This window comes from Athene cunicularia (genome assembly GCF_003259725.1).
Source record: "Athene cunicularia isolate RWA chromosome Z unlocalized genomic scaffold, athCun1 chrZ_part1, whole genome shotgun sequence".
NCBI classification, from domain to species: Eukaryota; Metazoa; Chordata; class Aves; order Strigiformes; family Strigidae; genus Athene; species Athene cunicularia.
Genome location: NW_020799142.1, coordinates 6,495,872 through 6,516,004, shown reverse-complemented (window position 1 = coordinate 6,516,004; position 20,133 = coordinate 6,495,872). Strand labels below are relative to the sequence as shown.

The following is a 20,133-nucleotide window of genomic DNA, read 5'->3' as shown; positions in this document are numbered from 1 at the left end:
AAACTTTAGTCAACACAATCTTTGTGATCTTTAAGTCTAAAGCACCCTCCAGCGTTCGAATAAGAAACTACACTTCTAGCAAGTGAGCAAGCATTTGAAGAAAAATTGCATGAGCGTCTTCCAGTCAAAAGAGAGGCTCCCTGATTCATTTACAGTAATTGCATACAATCATTCATTAGTGATATGAGAACGCCATGATGTAAAAAATTTGTAAAATTGCTTTTCATGGATTTCTATTGGATTTATGAAGCATTATTTGCTTTGCTGGTGGAGAGGGATCTCTTTAAGCACACAAATTTGGAAAATACAGTAGAGTGTGCAAAGTATTACAAAACTATTTCTTACAAAGTCTGGCATTGATGTGATAATTCTTCACATAATATGATCTCCCTGTTTAAATAGCTTGTTTATAACTTTTCTAAGGAGCCTAAACAAATAGTTTATTTAACAGGATATATGCCACAGAAGGGAGGAGGAAAAACAATGCACCTAGATACATATAGGAAAAAAACATTTTATAATTAATGCCATACAAAACAAGAAGGTCACATGTATACAGCCACATCCATGGAAGTTCACTGATTTTGTGTAAAAAAAAAAAAGTACTTAGCATTCAAACAGAAACACTAGTGCCTACAGGAAGACAAAAATGCCTCCTGAAAGGACAGTGTTGTAAGTTAATGTTATTAGCTAGATCCACACAAATGAATCTAAAATTACTGAAACAGAATGAAGGCTGTAAACCAACACTTTAATCAACTGTGATTATGCACAAACTAACATTTATTGTGGATTTCTCTTCTGGTATTTAACACCTTGAGACTAGACCCTGTTCATACTTCCACAATCAAACAAAACTTTACATACAGTTTAAGTGGCAATGAGATAACAGGCTTCAAAACATATTAAGTAACTGCAAACAGGTCTTGATCAAAGCAAACATCTTTACTTAGAAAAGCTCTTTTTTTTATGCATGTGTATACATAAAATGTACAAAGTCACTGGTGCTTCAAGTATTTTTCCTTATCGGGGATGGATCTAAGAATGCATTTATCTTTCTGAACCAGGTCTTTACCCTCTTGCGTTCACCCTTACAAATCTATCTGCAAAACTGCTAAAGTAACAAAGGGATTTTCATCCTGCACAATCAGGTTAGCTACTTAATAATTGTTCCAGTTTCACAAGGTTTGAGAGTTTTTCCCCTCCACATTCAAAACCTTGCCTCTTATTTACTACAGAATTTAGTTATGTTTGCTACAACTGGAGAAGCAAAAACTGATTACCTTGTGATTTAGCAAAAAAGAACATTTGGTTGGTGCTGCACTTTGGTTCAGAATTAAGTTATGTCAGGGAAAACATCTGATGCCACTTTTCCCTAGTATAGATGAAGAGATTTTTTTTTTTAAATTGAAAGAAATTATGATGATATTGACCAAAAAAAATCTTAGAACGAGTATGAAAAAATACTACAAATAAACCTAGCCAGAGTGATGCAAAAATAATTAGAAAACATTTCAGAAACAAGTACACAAGATAAATATATTTACATATATATACACAAGTATGAAAACATTTAAAAACAGCCATCACCCCTGTAAAGCTTACATACTGTGCTTCACATGTTGCAAATATTTACACTGACTTTGAAAAGAGCTAACAATACTGTGCAAAGTTAAGCATGACCCTACCTATTTTGCGAAGTAGCACAGGTTTATAAAAATCATTCAGTCTGTTCAAATTTCGAGCCTGAACTTTTTCTGTGCTTTTATTTAGCAATGTTCCTTTTTGCAATAGCTTCTTTGATTTGACGATCAAGTTCACTTACAATATGGTCTTCATGATTATATACTCCTGTTCTCAACAGGGTATCCCTCTCTTCTATCAGACGAGAGAGATAATTATCCATGTTCTCATTTAATTTTATAGAATGAAGACTATCCACTCTTCCAGCAGAATTATCTCTAACATCCTGCAATTGCTTTCTCTCTTCTTGTTGCTTTAGCCTGATGTTGATAAAATGGAAAGAATCAGAAGAACACCCATATTGAAAACCATTCTGATTATTTTCATACTAAGTCTTTAGGTTGTTTATTTACTGAATTACTCAGTGAAATACAGAGGTAACAAATTATCCTCTCTCTAGGGAAAAACAACTATAAGTAAAATAAATGTTTATACAATACTCAAATTTTAACCTTTTCTATATGCATATGTAACTATAATACTTGCTACCAAGGCTCCTATTTTGATAATGGAAACATTACTCAAATTAAAAGGGTTCAACAGAGAAGCACTACAGACAGTTTTTGAAGGACAACATTAGGTAGATTTAAAATTTTAATGTGTTCAAAATATTAACAGTACATGCCTCTTTCTTAAATACATTAGCTATCCCTAGAACTAAAATTTTAAAACAGAAAAAAGCCTGGTGCTGTACAACTATGAGCATAACGTAAGAAACAGTGGTCTTAAACATAAGATTTTCTATGCTGCAGTACTGTTGCATTTTAGAAATGTGCAATCTTTAACTAAGGGACACTAAACTGTGTTCTTTCACTTCACTGACAGCCAATCATAATCTTGGTTTAACTCAATCTTCTCTTATTTCGAGGCAAATGGCAAGAAAAGAGAGGGGATGAGGGGAAAAAAATGAATCTTAGAAATGCTTTTATACCTGTTAAGTTCATTTCTGATATCCTCCAGTTCTTGTCGCTCTGTTTTCCCCAGCTCTTTTTCTTCTGCTGCTAAATAGCGCAACCTCATGTGCTCCAGTTCTTGTTGTTGCTTTTTAAGGTGAGCCATTGCATTTTCTTGTTCACGCTCATGTGGGAAGGAGTAAAGACACAACTCAGTTAACTATGTGATTGCAGTAAAAGTGCTAATTAGAGTGACATGCATAACTTTAGGAATGAAGTCATGACAATTAAGACTCCAGCAGTACGAAATTAAACAGAATGTCTTAGTTGTTGATCTCTCTAAAGCAGCAAGACCAGTCACTATCAAAACTGCAGTAAACCAATCTGTCAAGGCTAGGCAAACTGAAACCCAGTCACAGATATCTTCCCATTAACAAAATATCAAAATGTTACAAACCCTTTTACAAACTCTAGTTTAAGCTGGTAAACATGAAACTGATAGTTGTGGAAGTTCATGATCCTGAGATTTATTCCTTTGCTACATAGTATTTAAATTATAACTTTTTTGATAAATCAAAACCAGAAAAATGTTAAATAGCTGCAGGAAACTTGCATCATCAGTCCCATAGTGCCTAGTGTCAAAGCTTCAGTTGCAATTTGTGGTTAAAAATAAGCCATGAAGACAAAACTCTGCTGAGGTTTCCTTTTACATTTGTCTTGCCTTACACAAAACCTTCGATAATTTATCTTGTGGATTTAATCCAATTAACCTAGCCGTTCTAAAAATTTAGGGTTAAGCTCTATATAGACAGTGTAAGAAAATTATGATTTGACCACTTTTTGACATTAAAGTGTCTTAATGAGAAGTGCAGTCATCTCTCCACATGTTTTCCTCACAGCTATTTTCCATGTGGCCTTGTGCACTAACTTAATGCAGTCAGTCTTACACTCTAGAGACAGTAGACCTGAGGTAAAATGGCGTTTCTTCTTGTATTTAAAAAATAAGGCAGGAGGTTACACAAACATCCTGGATCTAGACATATTGTGAAGTGCAAGGTTACCTTTGTGATTTTGCTATTGCTTTCATCTGAAATAGCTGACTGGTAATATAATCAGTTTTTATATTTACTATAGGGGTAAAAAAAAATAAATATTCATTATACAGTAACCCAACAATTTCTGGAAGAGTCTAGTCAGGTACTTTCCTGAATCTCAGTTCCCAACACCTCATGCAGTCCCTGTTGATGATCAAGAAGTGATAAGAAAATCTGAATTTCACAAGATTGGTACAAAGACTCTAATTATTACTGTGAACAGGCAGTGCAATAGAGAAGTACTTGACAAGAAATTCTAGCATGTATGTAACTCCAAAATACTTTATTTTTGTACTAAATATAATACATCAGCCAGGCAAATTAAACGTTAGAACTGCACTGAAACAGGCCAGAAAGACTGAAGAACAACTTGTTAAAGGGTTATGTACTAAAAGCAGAAGCAGGAAACCTGCCAGAGTCTACAGCTGACAGATGACTGAAGCGTAAAAACACACTTGTGGAAGACAGGGCCCTAAGTTCTTACTTACCCATCAAGAGTTCATTGCAGAAAAACATGTGAGAAGCACCCTTTTTTAATGTGGGCCAGGTATGAAGAACAGTCTCAGACTGAAGTAGAATAGAATTCTACACATACATATAGCAAATATTAACAAGTCACTGCAGCCAGTGGAAAGACAGGCAAGACATAACTGTGTGCTGGCCATAAGAAGCATACGGGACTACAAGCTTCATGACAAGTTGAGATGTTACTATTGAAGACAGAAAATTTCAATGATCCAAAACTTTCTGCTGTTCAGCAACATGCTCAAAATGGCAATCCAATGGCAAAAAAGGCATTTAAAAACTCAAAGAAAAAGTATATATCAGAAGTACATATAACAAAGATTAACAGAACAAAGTCTGAAGCTCAATTAGACCAGGAAGACGGAATATTTATTCCTAATGCTTTCCTATTGATCAGAAGGGATCTCATTTCATATCATGGTCCTTTATGCCCTCACTCATCTAGTTAGTTTCAGAACCCTAAGTTTTTTTGATTAAGAAACACCTTCAGTGGTATGTAATAAAATCAAGAAAAGGACAAAAGAGAGAATGACACAAAAGCCAATGAGACATGTAGGAAAAGCAAGGCTTTCCTGAAAAATCCTCAGTTCCTGTTCCTTTAGATTTTTTTCTCTAGGAGAATGTCTATTACAAAATATTTATTTTTTTTTTTTTACAAATCAGTGTCATTAATGAGCATGCTTGTTGCTCATGATAATACACTTAAGACTTGTAGGGACATAAGTTTGAATATAGAGTGTGATGAATTGTTTTCTCAACAGAGGAGAAAGACTTTTATCAGTACATTTTGTCTCCAAGTTAGTACTGAGTAGGACTTCCTTTCATATAATTGTGACTAGAAATTTAATTTGATTACTAGTACAATGGTGATGTAAACATGACAAATATTAGGCATTTCCCATTTGGGAGGGCTGAGAGAAAAGATGAGATTAATTTTAGTCCTGTAACAGTGAAAGTCAAGAATATGTGTAGCATGCCATGCCATGACCCTGAATGAATTTAAGCACAATATTAATACAAAAATACAAAAATAAACATTTTCTGAGGCAAGATTTCCCTACCATTCAGTTTAAGACAGCCCAGCTTGGAAAAAAGACACAAAAGCAGGTGAGAAGGGATTTTGTAGATTCTTTTATGATGGAACCTGTGTGTATTTTAAGTTACACACGTTGTACTCTGATTTTCAAATGTCTTTCCCAACATTAGTCTTTGACTCCTTTATAAGTCTGTCACAACAATTTGCAGGGTGCACAACAGCAAGCTTGCTCTATGTACACCATTTGTAGCAAAGCAACAGAAGCCCATTTTCTCATAATCCATCATTACAAGAAGATGGCAAAGAATTTACAACAGTTGTTTGACAAGTGAGGCATGCTGATTTTCAATTAATTTATATACAGTTTTATTATGATATGTTGAGGAACTATAAGAAGACTGTCTTTTGTTATGGTGAGAGAGAACGAAAGATTTCTTATTCATCACAGTGATGAAACTGGTGCCACTTTCTCAGAGTAATTCAGGTATTTAATCCAGTTCTTCCACAGTTTAATAATCAGGTATTAAATCAGTTTAAAAATCCATTGGATTGGACAAGAAGCACTTTTTTATAAAAAAGCAGAGAAGGAACAAATCTCTACTGCACAGTAATACTTGAAACATAGCAGAATCTATTGTAAGACTGTCCAAAATGAAAAAACAATAAAACATTTCTGCACGCTTACGGTACCAATAAAGCCAAGTCCAGCATTTCTAAACTCACTCGTAACATCTCCATTTTATTCTGTCTATACTTTAAAAGTAAGTTATAATTGAATACAAAGTATTTTTGGGGCATACCTCAGTGCACACACGTTTACACATACATATGCACAATTTAAAATTCTCAGTCAAAACTTTGACATACTTATTGTAGCCAGTCAGGCTGTTCTAATAGTTCTTGCTGAGGCTTAAAATTTTAAACTTTAGAATTTTGCATTTTTAAATTCAGGTAAGGAAACACTCCAGAAACATCAGCTGCTAGAATAAAGGCAACTTTGTGGATAGAAGGTAAGACCCACTAAAAACTCAGAACACTTGGAAACTCTCCTCATGCATTACCACCTAATTATCATCAGCCATTATCCCATAGTAAGGCAGCCACAGATGAACCAAGAATATCATCTGCATATTACTCTGAAAATTATTTTTGCAATATACTTTTAGTTGGCCCAGGTACCTTCTCCACTTTCTCAGCATTGCTATTTATGCTATTCATTTTGCTCATTTTCTTTCCTTTTCTCCCCAGTGTGTAAAACTTAGCACCAATACTCCTTTCTCTTATTTTGTTATTTTGCCATTCTCCTCTTACATACCCATAAACACAATAAAACCAATCCAAACAAAGCCACATACTAGCTATCACATCATTTACTTCAATATTTTACTACTTCATTAGTTTGCATCTCATGTAGTGCTTGAGACATGGAATACAGTTTTAGGAGCTTGCATGGTGGGAACTTCAATCATGTTTTGAAACCTATAGTACTACAGGAATACCAGCACATTTTAAAACCTATAGTACTACAGGAATAAAGATTAACCAGTAATAAAAATCCCTCAAAATTTCAGTTATAATCAGATCATAAAAGAATCCCTATAAGCCACCAGGTGCTCTAGTTAAGAGGCTCTTCAATCAAGGGAGCAGAATCTTTATTTTGCCATAGCTGCCTATAAATCCAAAAGGCAGATGTAAACATACATACACTAGACTAAACAATGGCTAAATAGCAGCCACTATTCACTCTCCCACTCACACATACCATGCAAGTCTGTGGGAAAAACTTACGATTGAAGCTAAGGAACTCAAGTGAAGTTTTCTGAAAATAACCCAGAGCTGACAAGTCAGTAGGAGGGCCTGGATGGTTTCAAGACACAGTTTTTAACCAAGACTTGGACCTCCCAACTGTTTTTTTTTTTTGTTGTTTTTTTTTTTTTTTAAAAAAAGGCATTAAAACCCCCCAAAGATTTACGTCCCATCCTTGCCTAAATTACTTATAAATTAATCAAATTAATTACTGAATGGATAATCAAGATACTGGACAAGATATAGTGAATGTCAGCCAGCCAATACAGTTTATGCTACTTTAAACAATTGCATCAGTCCTGATTTTAACAGATCTGTAGGACACAAACACATTAGAAGAGTTTAAAAATATTTCTTCCAGAACACTGAATAATGTATGCATGTACATTTTGAGATTTTGCATTTCTAGATTATATCAGAGATTAACAACTGCTGAAAAATTTGTCAGCTTTGATTTTTGTTTTGATACAGTTTCTTACCCTCAAACAGATACTGAATTTAGCAACTAAGATCTCTGTAAGCATGTATGCAATTTTGCATAAATGGTTTGGTTGCTCTCAGAAATAATGCTCACATACATAAAAACTATGGAAGTCTCATTTGTGTAATACTGAGATCTCCCAGTCAAACTCTGAAAGACAGTTTTTGAAACCTCTGGAAATTATAAAAGCTACCTGGGTACACAGATAAGTAGCTAATTTGTTGATATTTTTGTCTTCCTAAAACTGAACAGGTATATAATAAATGAAGTATTAATACAGACTTGCACTGAATAACAAAGAGAAGAAAAGTAATCTGGATGAAGTCTATTTTCACTCAGCTCTAAAAACTGTGTTTAAATTCAGCTAACTTCTGTATTTTGTTAAGCACAGGTAAGTATGATGTATGTGTCCTCATGACTTCCGCTCTTTTTTTTGGTTACTACTGGCAGTGTGTTTAGCAATCAAAATCCTAGACATGGAGAAGTTTAGAGCATTTTCTATTAATAGTTCCATACTCTTCTATGTTATGTACTGCATATCATATTCTGCAAAATATAAAACCATCACAGATGTGTGCTAAGAACTAGTTCCAAAGTAAAAGGAAACTTTTTAATTAAGGAAACATTGACTTTTATGGTTACAAATCAGAAGAGCATTTTACTAAATGCTCAGCCTGTAGATTATGCTTCTTTAATTCACAAATTAACTGTACCAGGTCACCTCTGAGTAATGGAAATCTCTGTTTAAACATTTTTTTGGCAATAGGCACAAAGCATTAGATCTCATTTCCAAGATTTACCAGCTGGGTTTTGTCATTAACATTTATTAACAATCTAAGATATGGCTTTCAGCGTCTAATCCTCACTACACAAATGTTTTGTATAGTTCTCTAGAGAGCTTTGGTGTGACAAATTACTGGCACAGATTACAGCCCTGTGATAATTCACCAGAGGCAATGCAAAATTAACATGGTACTAATCCAATTTAAACAAGAAATTGGTCAAACTATGCACAATTGCACAAATCATCTGAACTACAGAAAATCTAGAATTCCTGAAGCAACAGTTTCCAAATTTATACTTAAAACACAGTACATGGTTTTTGATCATCTCTGCTTCAACTGTTATTTGGTTTTTTAAAGTCACTTAAATCCCTTATCAATAGACTGAGCATAAGATGAAACAAAGGAGTATAAAAAACACAAGAAACTACTTTGAAAGCATTTGTTCTGTAGTAGAAAAGTTGTAAGTAGCATAACTCATTGTACGTACCAACTTATTTTATGGTTCAGACTTTCAGCAAGAGGGTCAGCTGAAATCATCTATTTATGTTACTAAATTAAGATTGTCAGGTCTATGGTGATGAAATTTATAACAAAAACACAAACTCGTGATATACACGAGTGTTAAGATGGCGAGCAGCAATCTTCTCTTATTCTACACAAATTTTTAAATATGGTAGTAAGAAAAAAACAGCCCAGATGTTTTATTACTGATGCAGAAATCTTAATCAGAGATATTAGATTTATATTCTTCCTTTTATCATCTTGTCAAGCACAGATGTTTCAGAAATTGGAGATGATAATTCATAACTCCTTTTTAACCCTAGGAAAAAAGGACCAATTTCAAGACAACATATAAAGATGAGCTTTTAATTACTAACAGTGATTATGCAGCACATTCACTCTCTTCAAAAAGAAATACAGATTAAAAAAGGTAATTATCAATTAGGATAGGGTGATCTTAGCTTCTTGCTCTCCAAAAACTTGTAGAAACTTCAATCTTTAAAATCCCAAATGCACCACTTATCCTTAAGCAGGAAGTAGATGTGTATAATGGTAATAAAAACCTTTTACTAAACTTGAATTCTGAACCTTTATGTCTATGTCAAGGTTTGTTCAGCAACAGGGATTAATGATTTACTAATTTGTTTCTCAAGGCCAATGGAAATGCTTGCCATTCTGAACTATATTGTTTAGCTAATGTTTACTGTAATTCATGAAAGACAAGCAATGTCAAAAAACACAGGGGCATATGGGTTCAGTGAGGATGAAGCTGCTACTCCTGCAAGTTAGAACAGAATATTTTCAAGTCACATGACTATATATCTATACACACACACACACACACGAGCTCTGTTACAACACAGGAGTAAGGAAGAACATGCCAAATTAGTATAAGATTAGGATTTCAAAAAGCAGAAGGTTTCACTTCCAGTTTAAATCTTCTGCAAGCTTACTTCGTTTACAGCATTCAGCAAATCTTAAGCCATTGTTTCTAAAACCTAAGATTTGTTTCTCATCTTTACTCTTCACTCATTTTACAATTAAAATAAAGTACAGTTAGGACTGTAACCAACCAAGATGGCTGGGACAGTAACAAAATATTTTCTCTGGAAGTGCTGTCTATGCATTATTGGGAATTAGATTAATAAAAAATTTTCTTTTTTGAATCATGTCTGCTTTTAGCTATGTCAACCTTCTTTACAGACCTCATTCTTGGCCTTTCCTGAGTTCACAGTAAAACCCAAATCAGTCTTGCTGTTCTCAGTTTTGTAAAAAGCACAGTTCAGATCTTTGCAAAATTAAAGACAAACACTAATGAAGTGAAAATTGCCAGCAGTTAGCAGTAATTTTAATTAGCTTCCATCACTACATTAACTTGGTTGTTTCATATGACAAAAGAAAACCTGCATACCTGTTTTAACCTGGCAAGTTCTTTCAAAGCCCTTGTCCATTGTTGTTTGTAGTGGAGCTTTGACTTGGTAGCTGACTCTAACTTTCTTTCAAGTTCAGCCTAAAGGCAATTAAAATCATATCAGCCGAAGCAATAACAGCAGTAACAATCACTGAAAGATGTATATATACAAAGGGTCTGGTTTAAGAAAAGTGTTTATGTAGTGTAACATACAACATCTTCTAAAGCTGTTATGTAACATAACATAAATATTATGGCACATGAACATTTTCTTGTTTAAAATATAGCCTTATTTTTATTGGATAGCTGTCTACACAAAAAGAAAAAGATTTGTTTTTGGCACTAAATCTGCTGATGTAACCTTTAAATTTAATATTTTCAAATTAGCCTTTTTCTTTTTTCAAAGTAAGATTATAAACACTAATTTAACAGAAACATTGATGGATGAATCTTGCCTTTAAAAGGTTTGTAGATCTTTTTTTCTGAATCCTATGGAAGATACATGCTACATACTTTTCTCTGAAATAGATACCTGTTCAAACCATTATTTAAAAGCTAAAAGCTATTTATCTAGTATGAATCTTTGATCTTACTTCCTGAATAATTATTTTTAAAATATTGCACACAAAAATAAATCATTGTATTCTGCACAAAGAAAATTTAGCATTAAAAGGCAAATGAAAACAGTTATGAAGCACATGGAACACAGTAACCTGAAAAGTGAAGGATTTTTAATTACTGAGGTAGTGATACTTTCTTTTAATCAGACAAAAAAAATTTATTATTTTTCCTGGTTTTGGCTAGGATAGAGCTTATTTTTCTTCTTAGTAGATAGAATAGTGCTGTATTTTGGAGTAATTATGGTATGTGGTATGAGAAGAATGTTGATAATATATTGAAATTTTCAGTTGTTGCTAATAAATCAAGGTACTTCCATCTTCCCATGTGCAGGTGTATAAGAAGCTGGGAGGGAGCACAGCCAGAGCATGAGACACAAATTGGCCGATGAAATATATCACATCATGTAATGCCATGCTCGCGTACGGATAAGGGCTGTCTGAGCAGTTTGTGGTTGCACTTCTGGGATTGGGGTTTTGAGAACTCCTCTGGGATTGGGCTGGGCATTGATTGGCAGGTGGTGAGCAACTGCAGTGTGCATTACCCATTTGTATTTTCTAGCATTATTATTATATTTTATTTCAATTCAATTATTAAAGTGCTTTTATCTCAATCTAGAAGTCCCCATTTACCTCTCCAATTTTTCCTCCTATTCCCCAGGGTCGGGGAGGGTGAGTGAGCAGCTGTGTGGTGTTTGGCTGCTGACCGGGTTTAAACCATGAAGATCTTAAAACACTTTTTTTAAAAAAAGGAAATGTAAAAATACTTAAGATGAGAGTTTAAAAAGTCTGTAGAGACCGAAACATATTTTGAATCCTTTGCTTGCATTATTGTAAGTTACTCAAGCATACAGTAACATGAAGACAGGACATATAACCATGAGTGCACTTTGTGCCAAGAAGTCTGATCCAAATTTTTTCAGCTTATTCAGTCAATTTGACACAAACCCCACCATAATTCTAAGCATAAAATGGCCATATCTTGGTTTTAATTAAGCAAAATATCATCTGCTGAAGGCATGTACGGTTTCTAAGAAATCAGCTCATGGCATTGATTCCATTCCACTGATAAGTAACATAATATGTTGGCCTTATTTGTGTCTAAATATTTAAAGTCCGAAGAAATTGCTGGAAAGTGTAAAACAAAAAGACAAATTAACCAGTCATGCAAGATTAATCTACATCTCCCACAACAGTGAATGGATCATTGTGACAGTTTTTAAAAACTAGAAAAATCCAAGATACCTTTTCTAAATTAAGAAGATTGATTTCTGATTGTAGCTGGATTTCTGGTTTGCTACTTTGTTGTTCTTTATATTGCTGGAACTCCTTCTCCAAAATTTTATGCTTACTTTCTGCTTCATAAAGCTAAATTAAAGATATCAAGACATAATACAAGTTAGCAGAAAAAAAACATTCCCAGAGAATTAGGTTACAGAACTTAAGTTACTCCTTAGTCCCGGTGACAAACATCTTACTCTCACTTATCTGATACAAAACAGACACTGAAAGCTACATATCCGTAATTAATGATTTCTTGATGATGCCATACATCAATGTTTTAATAGGAAGAATTTTAAAGAGGATTTTTGCCAGTACTGGAAAGAAAAAAACAAGTCTGTCCTCATATACAGAAGACGCAAGATGTATAAACATTGCTGTTCACATTTCTAAAAGGACTTGCAGAAGAAACACAGAAAACAAAACTATTCAGATTTACACACATCTTTTCAAGAAAGCCAAACAGTGTTATCTACTACATGAAGTTTTATTACTTACTCAATTTCAGCAGCATAACTTGTTTAAGAATGTCTGGAAGAGGAAACAACTAATACTTTGTACAGACAAATAATGATTTAGAAGAAAGGCCAAAGTAGAAAGATTTCAGTGACTAATGACTTAATGCTATGTACCTCTGCCCTCACTGTGTACTTCCAGTTTCATGTTTATAACGAGACTGCACTTTGCTTTTCATCTTAAAATGGGTAATTTGAAAAATGATGCCAATACATAATTACTTTGCTACAAAGAAACTAAGCAATTTAAATGTTTAACAGCTTTTTTCATTGTACTATATTAAAAATACTAAGAATTTTTAGAAGATGTTTTCTAACAGTAATTTATGTACTTCTTCAGTTAAATATTATTCAACTACAAATACCTTTTATACCTTTATAGATACCTGACTGATGCATTCCATCACAGAGTATCACTCCAAATGCTGTATGTGTATTTATGTCCAACTAGTTAATGCAAGTATTTCCAAGAACTGTACACAACAGCTTAGATTACTGGGTAAAAATGCTTCAGAGAATTAATTTCTGTTTCAAAACTTAAAGCTTCTTCTATTAGTACATCGATATTTTAATTCTTTGAATCTCCTAACTTGGTCACCTCTATTTTAGTTCCACAATTTTGCTTTCTGCATGTACTAGTTTTACAGAACTGATGTAAGAAAGCAAAGATGTTTATTAATGAGTCATACAAAAATGTAGTTCAACAGTTACTTTTCACATAAAACTGCAATAGCCAACTTTGACAAAGGATACTATTGTTCATCACTTTTCCATTTTTAACAATTTCTTTTTAAAGCAGACATGCAAACATGATGCCAATGACAAAGACAGTAAGTAATTTCTTTAGCTGTGAAAACCAGCAGCTCTACCTAGAACTTCTGTAATAATGGATTCTGCAGGGAACCATCCTACAGTGAGACTCCAAAGTAAACAAACAAACCCCCACCCTAATCCCAGCAAAAACAAACAAAAAAGATTGTTTTATGATGAATATGTGGTAACAACCATCTCATATTGAAGCATGAGAGAGATTTGATATAGCAGGAACAACACAGAGAAAGACAGCCAGGACGATCAGCTAGAAGGAACGGCCTTCACACAAAGAAAGACAAAACATAACAGGACTTATGTTTGGAAGACAGTATGACACAGTATGACAGACACCTAAGCAATTGGGAACAGTATGTGGCACAGGCACTAAAGGATTTTTCATAATTATTAAGCAACGAGCTTAAAGTGAACAAAAATAAGTTTTTAAATATACAACACAAATTTTAGAACTCACTGCCACAGGATGTTCCAATGCTAGAAATACTTTTTAAAAGGAATCAGATGAGTTCATGAAGAATACTTTCACTGATGACTAGTAAATATGAAATGCGTTCTGTGGCTGAAGGTACATGTAACTCTTGATGGTATTGCTGGATATACCAAAAATGTATTTTCTCATTGTTCCATTTCTCATTTTCTTGCCCACTACATCCAACCACTGGAGCATCAGGATGTTGAGCTAACTGGACCTTTGGTCAGATAAGTACAGCTGTTCTGAACAGGAAAAATAAAGTGATTGTGATGGTATTGCAACCTAGCTAAAAAAAGTCAGTGGGGGTCAAAATAATTAATTTGAAAGGACTCTTAAGTAGTGGTATTTGGCTGCTTGAGCCTGAAGAACTATTGGCTATCTTGTCTGGACTGAGACAGCATTGGTGGCTACCGACCACACATCTATGACACAGAAGTGATCCACTTATCACTTTGAAGTGGATTGCATTCTGAAGTTTGAAACTGCTCATTTCAGTTCAATGATTATTCAGTAGAACACCCAAGACTAGAAGCATTTTTTATATTAGCCATATTTAAAAATTTCACTGTACTGTGGTTAACACATGCTGATGTGAAAGTATGTACGTTAATACTAGTATTTAACATGAAACTAAAAAACCCACAAAACCCCAGCACAACTCCTCATAATACAAATGCCTTTGACTGGTAAGTTCTTCAACTAGTCAAAGCTATTTCAGGATTATCACTATCACATATTAGAAATGAAAAGCACCTACACAAGTAATTAATCTGCATAAATTAAGCACTTAGAAAAACTTAGTCATTACTAAGATTTAATCTACTTAAAGTGTCTAATATTGTAACTGCTCAAAAAAGCTAGTACTAACTTTTAAATTTTACAGTATAACCATCAAGAAAAATACTGAGACTAGCCTTGTTGTTAGTGCAAAAACTAGCTTACAGGAGAAGAATGTGGTCTAAGTTTTCTCAGTTTAATGAAATTACTACTTTCAGAATAGAAGATCACAGTAATGATTCCCCCACCTGGCCCAATAAGGATAACAAATATTCTTTTGCAATGAAAGAATAAAACAAACTGCATAGTCAAGCTACCTAGATGTTTGCCTAGATGTTAATTGCTAACAATTTAAGTTACTGAAATGTAGACTTCTATTGAAGCTATAGATATAATGTATACTTGTAACTGCATTGTTTAAAAAAATTGAGTGTTTAAAAAAAAAACAACCAGACAATGCACTGCAAACTGGCCCTACTACTGAGCAAGACTGACAGATGGATTCCAGCATGTAGCTCACTGAAAAACTGAGATAAAATGTTTATTTAAAAGTTGCCAGAATGTGCCTGCCTCAAAACCACTGCTCAAATTAGTATACTTATTTTTTAGAATGTTTAATTAAGTAAATGGTTGAGACATAAAATTTAAGTGTAGTTACCTGATGCTGTAAGCGAAGCTTGTCTTCTTCCAGCTGTTTGATTTTTGACCTTTCTAGCTCAACCTGGTGTGCACATTCTTCCCTGGCTCGCCGCACAGAGTCCTGTAGCTCCTGCAGATTTCGCTCATGCTCTGACTGCAACTCCTTCTTTACTCTCTGAAGCTTAAAAGAGAGACATATTGACATTAATCCACAGATGCAAAATCTTTAAGAACCTTTCTTATAACTGCTACTACTATTCATGCCAGAAAAAAAATGTGACTCATTTTAGATATTAAACAACAGAAAATCTATTGTTATCTATGTTGGCTACATACTCTTTTATTGGCTTTCTTTTTAACTAATTACCTGCATATTACTGTATCTGGGTTACAAATATACTCTATCATAGAAAGGAGCTATCTGTATTTCTACTGTACTCTCTAGACGGGATTGCTAAAGGCAAATTTTACATCCATCTTTCTACTAGAAATTAAAAAGCTACAATCCCTTCACTGCAGAAACTGAAGTCACAGCTATAATCAAGATGCCTTTAGATTAGTAAGGCTGCATGCTTCAAACTGAGCATATTGAGAGAATTTCTCACTCAGCTAATCAGGAAAACAGTCCTTGACATGTCTGAACTTTCTAGAAAGATATTACTGGCCCAGATAACTGCTAGATGAATAGAAACCTCTCCATACCACCCATTCCTCAAACTGAGTAATTGCTAAATGAACCCTACATCATTTTGTCTAGACACTTTTGGAACCCACTGATTTTTATCTCTAAACCCTCAGGTCAATCTCACTAAATTTAGAGAAAGTTTTAAGACAAACATATAAGTTTGCCAAATAAATACTTTTTATTTTAATTTTATTTTTATTTGAATTTTTGTTCAATCTTTTACTCAGATTGAAATGCATTTGGCCAAATCTAATCAGAAGACTTTTTGCATAGATGTTAAAGTCTGACAATATTTATAGCACAAACTGCATCTTGAGGGGTATGGATAGCCTGAGTTTAGACACAGGTTCAAACAGCCAGTCCCTGTGTTGGGAGCTTTAACTCTGTTCACAAACAGGAGGGATTGATACGATAAAAGGATTAGTCTGAGCTACAGAACAAATGAGAGTGTGTCAGACTGCTAAATCACCATGGCAGTTTACCTATATAATTTCGAGTTTATTCTGAAGTACAAAAAAAGGTAGTTTATTTTCTTTCTTTCTCTTTTCATAATACTAGCTTCCCTGAGGACTCACACCTCGTTTTCTCATCTTGGAGGTGTTCAGTGAGATTCAGAAACAATGGTAGCTACTGGTTTCTGCCACATCTTCTTTGGCCCTGTCACTATGAAAAAATACAAAATAGGAACTCTATCAAATTGCTGGATAACAAAACCTGGACAATTGCAGTTTCTTCTTGTCATCTCCTATTTCAATGGTTAACCTAGCAATTACTGAAGTAAGGCACTCTTATAAACACGTACAATGTTCACGCGACAGTACTAAAATTAAAATTAAGATATGCTAATGTTACATAAATGTCTCTACTGACACTAATTCTGTTAAGAATAGAAAATCTACAGTTTTGTAATTTTAGCAACCCATTTAAAAGCTACATGAATTTCCATTTCAGTAAAAAAGTGTAGTTGTAACAAAACTTGCTTTAAATTATTAGTGCTCCTCTAAGTATCAGTACGAATGCAGCTATTTCAGTTCTTATATACTAGTCACAACTGTCTCTATATGAAAACTCAAAAAAACTTATAGAAATAGCTCATGCAATTGCATTGTTTAAAACGACCAAAACCTTTTTACCTCTGATTCAGCACTAAAAAGCTGTCGTTCTCGCTTATCTAGATCTCTCAGCGTTTTCTGAAGTTGTTCTTCCAAAACAGTATATTCTGCTACCTAAAAAACAGAAGGCTTTCTTTTTCAATAAAAAGAATGTTTTAAGCAGCTGAAGAATATACTCTTGCTATGGTTTTAAACATTAATTTTTGTTTGAAAGTTTACATATAAAACAGATCTGCAGCTCTTATTGAAGACATCACAATGGAGGACCTATCTTTTCAACACAATAAAGGCTAACAGGTTACCATGCACAGCTGGTCTGTAGAAATGCTTTTTGATCATGCAAGTGCAAGGCAATTAAAGGTAAAAAGCCCCCAAAGTAAGCAAGCTAACCTAACCTAAAGATTTCTAACAAGTATTCTACGATTAAGGACTACTTTTTATTTTTTGCACTATTGTAGACTAGATGCATGCATACCAGTAGGTGGGAAGACTTACCACAGATACCTTACAGTTACAAAGTATCTTGAGAAATTTTATAGTGATATGAAATTTATAATGAAACTTTCAGCAAGTATAAGAACAAATTTCCTTACCTTTTTCTTCACTAATGCTTCTCTCTCTCTATCTCTTTTCTTCCATTCTTCTGCAAGTGCTTGCATATGGGCCATTTCCTTCTTTTTAAGCTTTTAAAAGCAAAAAAAGTTACAAAAGCCCCAAAACAGAAACCAAACCAAAATTGCTTGGAAGTGCAACTTTAAAAAGGAGAGAGTTCTAACTTAACTAAGCCTTGAAACAAAAGAATTAAAAAACAAGTTTTGTACACTGACTTATATAACTGAAGGTATGATTCTGATAGTGAAAGATATTTTCTACCCTTAAGTACAAAATACAAAGTAAGCCCAAGTTTGAAAAATCAAGTTTGACACTAGATTCTCAGTAACTTTTGAAAAGAAGCATGTGACTAAGAACACCTAGAAGACTTCAAGAGTAGAAACACAGTAATGGATTGACTGAGAATAAAAGAAATGCATGTATAATAATTTCAATCTTGAGTATCTACCGGACTTCATAAACAGTAAGAGGAAGTTGTGAATGGGGTATTCTATTTTACTTCCTACCACCTACTTTAGTCACCTAACAGAAAAGGCATTCACCTTCTTCCTTAAGATTATGGAAGATACATCTGCAGTTTTAATATGCTGTACAAGCAATATTTAGTTCTTACTTGAAATAGTAGCAAAGTTTAAGAAACTTTTTTTAAAAAATTTCAATCTGCTAAAGGTTCTCTAGCAGTCATGCAGTTCAGAAAAGAAACAGAAAAAGCAAAACCTGATTTTCAAAAATGTCCTCTTGCATTTCCTTCCACATTTCTAACTCCAGTGCTGCTTTGTATTCAAGAGTTTCTCGAGGTTCTGGATGGCTTTTGGGGGCACGAGGCTGAGTGTGAGGGACATGATGTTGTTGACCAGCACCTACACACTGACATAGTAACAGCGGATTTTTAACTGGAAACCCAACTCTTCAATGAAGCGTTCAAGGAAAAAGGTTAAGATGTATGTAAAATTTACCTGAGAAGAATCTGACACCAGAACTTCTTGCATTTTCACAAGCCCATAGTCTTCCAAAGTGATAGCATACGAAAGATCTGCAATTCTGTTGCCTGACCTATAAATAGCATTAGAATGTTATTTTAATGAAAACTGTCTTAAAAATACAGAAAATTAATTGCAAGACAACACACAAAACAACAAAATTAAAGGCTAAAAAAGGTTCTGTGTAAGCTCAGAGACTTTAAACAGTTGCCTAGATGAGAGCCCAAACATGCTCTCCCATGTATATCAACTAAGGGATTGATTTATACACCTATAGTAAGCTGACTTGAACAGATAACTTGTCACTGGGAATCTCTATAAGTAACAGCTTACTATAATCAACACATCCCTATAATAAGAGAATGATCCAAAATTTTACCTGCAGTATTAAATCTTTCTAACAAATATACCTGTTGAATAGAGGTATTTCTACTGACTTTGTTCTAAGATACTCAATAAAATACATTAGTCTTGATTTTTTAAATGTTAACAGTTACTTTCTAGTTATCCACAGTATAATAAGTCACTCAGCATATGTGTGGCAAGCCATCCTTGGATCACTAAAACCACATTTCTGGAAACTTCAGCACAGAGAACTGACAACTGTAAATTCACTTACAGATAAAGTATCTAACTGCACTTGTACAGTTAAAAAATGTCAAGATATCTGATTTTAATAAGCTGATTTGAAATTAGTTGCAGTTTTTGCTACGTAGAACAGTTAGTCTCTGGCTGTCTCACCTGTAATCACAGACAAAGTGTAGTAAACAAAGGCAGTTTTCTGCACCAAAAAATATTAAGAGAAGGAATATGCACAAATCATGTAATTCAAAGTTATCACAAGTCTAACAAAAAAGTACACTATGGTTTAGGCCTGTAGTTGGTTAGAAACAAAACTACCATTTCAGTTATAATTACTCCATGATGCAAAAGCAACTACACAATCACCTGAAGCCTGGAAGCTACAGAATTTTGTATCAAGTAATCTGTAACAAAAAGCTGCAGGAATTAACCATAGCCATAGTTTTCACAGAGATTATTTTTCAACAAGGATAAAAAGACAACACTACAATATTTTCACAAAGGTGCCATCTTCCACACAGTTATTTGCACGGGGAAAAAATTAACATAAATTAATGCATTAAATTCTTAGAACTTTCTATCAGTCACTGATTAAGAAAAAACAAGATTCAAGGTTATGTACCTCAAAAATCTGAGTAATTAAGTTAGTTTAACATATCAGTATAAAAAGTGTTACACCAACAAGAGCAAAGCTAGAAAGGTATCAGGGCAGAAAAACACAGAGACCCGATCACATTTTGAGAATGCCATCTAGT

The 20,133-nt window shown here is 33.9% G+C and overlaps 1 protein-coding gene across 3 annotated transcripts in view; it reads right to left on the bottom strand.

Annotated features, from left to right (window-relative positions):
• Positions 1-607: 607 nt before the first annotated feature.
• Positions 608-20,133, bottom strand: part of CEP120 (centrosomal protein 120) — a 39,126-nt gene continuing 19,600 nt past the window's right edge. For 2 of the 3 annotated variants that reach the window (XM_026865547.1, XM_026865548.1), the window contains 9 exons: positions 18,773-18,869; positions 18,534-18,683; positions 17,798-17,887; positions 17,226-17,318; positions 15,427-15,588; positions 12,138-12,260; positions 10,276-10,374; positions 2,675-2,820; positions 608-2,003 (listed from right to left, as the gene is read on the bottom strand). In XM_026865547.1, the coding sequence (XP_026721348.1) occupies positions 1,766-2,003; positions 2,675-2,820; positions 10,276-10,374; positions 12,138-12,260; positions 15,427-15,588; positions 17,226-17,318; positions 17,798-17,887; positions 18,534-18,683; positions 18,773-18,869 (1,198 nt within the window). In that variant the 3' untranslated portion in view covers positions 608-1,765. The remainder of the gene's footprint in view (positions 2,004-2,674; positions 2,821-10,275; positions 10,375-12,137; positions 12,261-15,426; positions 15,589-17,225; positions 17,319-17,797; positions 17,888-18,533; positions 18,684-18,772; positions 18,870-20,133) is intronic. The other variant, XM_026865549.1, reaches the window with a different exon arrangement.